The following is a 4,453-nucleotide window of genomic DNA, read 5'->3' as shown; positions in this document are numbered from 1 at the left end:
CACAGATTGCGAGTCAAGTGCCCTAACCACCTGGCCATGCCGGGCCTAGTAGGATAGTGTATATCATTTTCTTTTAAGAAAAGAAGGGTATAAAATGTGGTCCAAAATTCACAAGATTTCTTAGTCAGTCCTTAACAAAAATTGTAACTGGTCCACTCCAAAAAAATACATATACATGTTAATTCCATTTTAACAAATGAAGATGTAAATATTTTAAAGAAAGACACAAATGCAAAAATGTATGTTCATATATGTGTAACATTAAACAAAACTCTAATTGGAAACAACAGTTTTTGATTATATCACTCTTGGAACGTAAACAATCTCTATATTAATCCAGATAAACAAACAAATAATGTGACTTGACATTAAAATTTTAATACTGAGCAAAAGGTAAGGTATTTCTCCATTGAAATGTTGATGTTTGTCACACTTCCTTTGGATCAATCTCACCATTCCCACTGACGAGGAGCCTACTTTTCATTTCAGGCATCACAGGGATTTTCCATAATGTTTAATAATAGGCCAGGGATCCCCAGAAGGCTTCATTTGAAAGATTGAAGTAAAGAATATACTTTCCTGAGGCAAAAACACAGCTCTGGTTTTAGGACAATGTAAGTTACAAAAAAAACATTTAAAATTCTAATTTGTTTGGATATTTCAGTCAGCCTATAAGCCTTCTAGATGGTTACAGCTGACTAAATGATGTGAATTTCAGCTGCTAGTATGAAATGATCTTAAGAAAGTTTACAAAATTATCCAAGGGATCAATAGGATAAAAACACCTGATACTTTGATGCTGTATTCTTAAGACAATAGGATGATAATATTCAAATTCAAGATTTGGAAAAAACAGAGTAGGCTCCAGTTAAGATAGTTTTATTTTTCTAACAGGGTGATTAGCTTATGGAATGAGCTGTCAGTGGCAGTAGTGGAGGCCAGCACCTCATAGGAACTAAGGAAGGGAATAGATGATTTCCTGAGAAATAAAAGGTGAGTATATATATTTTTACTTTTTCTCAGGGATTGGTGACAGCGAAATCTTAAAGGACAAGATGATTCCTTGTTGTTTGTAATGTTATGTTACACAGGAATGCCTGATAACATTTAACCAAACTACATACAGCTTTACTTTGTCCTAGACTTATCCATGGTATCAGATTTAAAAACATTTAAACTGTGAATCATTATATTAGCCCAGTTTTAAATATAGAATATACTTCAGTTATTTAAAATGTAACAATCTGCTTACTTCGCCTTTGAGAGCACTAGAAGCTTAACATTGGAGGTAAGAGTAAACCACTGCACTATATGACTTGTATTTTTAAGACTATACAGAAATCTCACCAATTCTCAATTTTTTTAGAGGTTCATCTATCATATATGAGATTAAATACAGACTCATTATTTCTTTTTTCATCAGATGATGATTGAAACACTAAATCTAGAAACATGCACATTGTTTTCCTTCTTAGTTTGATGATAATATCATATACAACTCATTTTTACACTGGATTATACTACTAAAATATACTTTAAAATAAATATGAGGCAACATATTTCTGAAGCAAGAAAATAAAGTTAACGTACATAAGGCCATCACAAGTGTGAATATGGCTATTCTTTAAAATGGTAGTAACTAGAGTGTTTACGATGCTGAGGCACAGAGGCATCACTAGGCACTAGCACACGAGGCCTGTGTCCCAAATCCCCTGTTGGTGTCTTGAAAAATCAGAATAGAAAACCATGATTGATATCATACTGAAATGCCAAACATTCCTGCATCTATTGACCAAAGCCCTGAATCTTTAAAGTACCTAGCAACACCTCTGTTCAGGCATGACCCACTTATGTCTCCTGAGACCCTTGTTTAATTATCCTTTTTTTATAACCAATGAAGTTTTTTTTATATAATATAATTTTTTTCTACTGTGTAGTGATAATCGTGCATTATAACAAGAAATCAAATTTGACTTCTTGTAATATAATAAATGCAAGGGTGAAAGTTTACAATAATCATTTTGACTGAAAGAAACCTATTGATCAAGGCTTTGTGGGCTTAGACATCCCCCAAAAGCTCTGGGGTTGTACATGTTCTCAGATACATTTTGAGCCTTTTTATGCAACTTTCAGAATCCAATTTTACCTTGACTTTGTAATAACAAAATTCAGGAATCACTTACAATTTGTCATGTTACCCAATAGACCAACCTGGTAATCATATGAAACTAATTACATTTTTCAAACTTTAATACTTAAACCTTTTACACATATGCCCAATTAACTTTTTAAAGCCTCAGCTGCATATGAAAAAACATATCATTGAATTAATAAGTTATGACCTTTTCCTTGTACATATTAAAATGGAAGTTTAGACCAATAAAGATTACAACAGTGCTGGCAATAAAATGCAAAATGCATTTGCTTCACTTAAATCATATTTTGTAATCATGCTTAGAAAAGGCCACTTTGATAGATTTCTGTCTACATTTGGAGAACTTTCACCCACACAAATGCTTAATACAACAGTAATGCAGGTGTTTTCAAGTATTTAACTTATAAAATAATATATATGACTCACCTCCATACTCTGGCAAGACACAATACTGTTAATGAAAGGATCTAAACTGTCAGGAAACAGTTTTGTCTTGTGTAGGTCCTGATCCTCAACGTCTTCAAGAAATTCCTCATCCTCTGTGCCAGAAAAGTCTGTTGATTTGCTACACAGTGGCTGAGCATTAAGCATTTCTTTTACCACATTACAGTAGGACCACTGGTTCCAAACTTTCACAGATGGCCTTGTCTTTATTATACACACAGATCTTACAGAAACTGATAGCCATGTATACAATCTTACATTTCGGATAAAAGTCAAGAGAGACATCACTTCTAAGCCGGTATCCTCTCACACACCAATCACTATTCAAGATAGCTGAATCAATTACATAGAATTGTATCTCATATGTAGGATCTCTTAGTCTAGCTGAAATTAAAAAAAATATCTCAATAGCTCATTTCAGAAAAGAATCGGCAATATTAATATACTTTATTAAACTGTACCTCAACTGTAGAAACCTTTAATCCCAATAAAACCACTACAGGCAATTATGTGTCTGTTACTCACATATTCAGTCAATTCTGTATTAATAATAACAACTGTTATAGTGAATGTCCTATCTGGATATGCCAGGCACAGTGTGGTTGAAATACTATTATATACTCTTCTTCAGAAAACCCTTCAGGGACTGAGTAAAGAATGTAGCTTTCAAAATATAATAGGCCTCATGCTGATGTCTTATAAAACGTACAATGAATTCTTTATTATTTTTGTTTTTATGTTAGAAGGAATAGTCAAAATAAACTTTCACAAAATATACAAGATAATTATCTGATGCACTCTAAAAGTTAATATTAGAAATTCTCGTAACAGCATACTGCAGTTTATTTTTAAATTTACATAGCATTACTAAATATGTACTGATATTAGGTAAAAAACACAAATTATTTTCTTTAAACTATCCCTTGGCACCAAAGGTTGTTAGATTGTAATTAAAATGTTGATTTTTTAATCACACAAGTTATATTTTTCATGTTATTAGTATCTACATAATAGTCAGAATGAAGAAATTAAAATAAGAACAGCTTGGTCTATTGGTTTTTTTGTTTTTTTACAAAAATAATATCATAGCAGAACTTTTAACAAGGATGAAAAAATTAGCCTTTACATTTTTTTTTATTTAGAAAGCTCATGGGTTCCTCATATCACAGAATTTATTTTAATGCTGAAACTATATAAATAAGAATTTTTCTGAAAGTTTTTTCTACTTCTATTTTGAATTATTGCTTTATTTAACTTTTTATCATGCAACCAATTTTTCTCACCACATGATCATTAAAAAGAAGGCTACACACATGTTAAAAATCACATCTAAACTTTTTATTTCTTAAGTTTGTGATATTCTTTGCTAACAAAACAGTTAAGCCACTAACAAATTTCTTTCAACTAAATGCATAAATATAACTTATATAATTAAAAGGGATACTGATACTATGTTTAATATAAACAAATTACCTTCAACTTTAATACCACCACTTAATCCTAGGTATACTGAGTATTGCTTGTCACAGATAATCGGCATGTTCATTCATATTTCTAAAACTCGGTAAAACTAAAACTTCTTTTTATTGTATAATTTACAAAACATGTGGTCCAAATTCCACTGGCATTGTTACTAAAATTCATTAACAAAAAATTAAATAACGACCAGAGTCTAGTACTACTAGTAGTAATAAGTACTACTGGTGGTAATAATACTAATAGTAGTAGTATTGTAATTTGAATTATAATAACCAGGATTTATTATATGAATAAAAACAGACTATTGTCGACTTCCGGCTTAACAATATACAAGAACCCACACTGGTCTGAAATAAAATTGGAGAAAGAGAGAGA

The 4,453-nt window shown here is 31.2% G+C and overlaps 1 protein-coding gene across 1 annotated transcript in view; it reads right to left on the bottom strand.

The window, feature by feature from the left end:
• LOC106457982 (FAST kinase domain-containing protein 1, mitochondrial-like) overlaps window positions 1-4,422 on the bottom strand; it is a 60,771-nt gene extending 56,349 nt beyond the window's left edge. The window contains exons 1-2 of the mRNA XM_022384087.1: window positions 4,073-4,422; window positions 2,582-2,983 (exon numbers count right to left, since the gene is read on the bottom strand). Coding sequence (XP_022239795.1) covers window positions 2,582-2,884 — 303 coding nt within the window. The 5' untranslated portion in view covers window positions 2,885-2,983; window positions 4,073-4,422. The remainder of the gene's footprint in view (window positions 1-2,581; window positions 2,984-4,072) is intronic.
• Between the last annotated feature and the right edge of the window lie 31 nt (window positions 4,423-4,453).

This window comes from Limulus polyphemus, unplaced genomic scaffold (assembly GCF_000517525.1).
Source record: "Limulus polyphemus unplaced genomic scaffold, Limulus_polyphemus-2.1.2 Scaffold400, whole genome shotgun sequence".
NCBI lineage: Eukaryota > Metazoa > Arthropoda > Merostomata > Xiphosura > Limulidae > Limulus > Limulus polyphemus.
The sequence above is the reverse complement of the archived record's forward strand: the minus strand, read 5'-3'. Positions and strand labels throughout refer to the sequence as shown.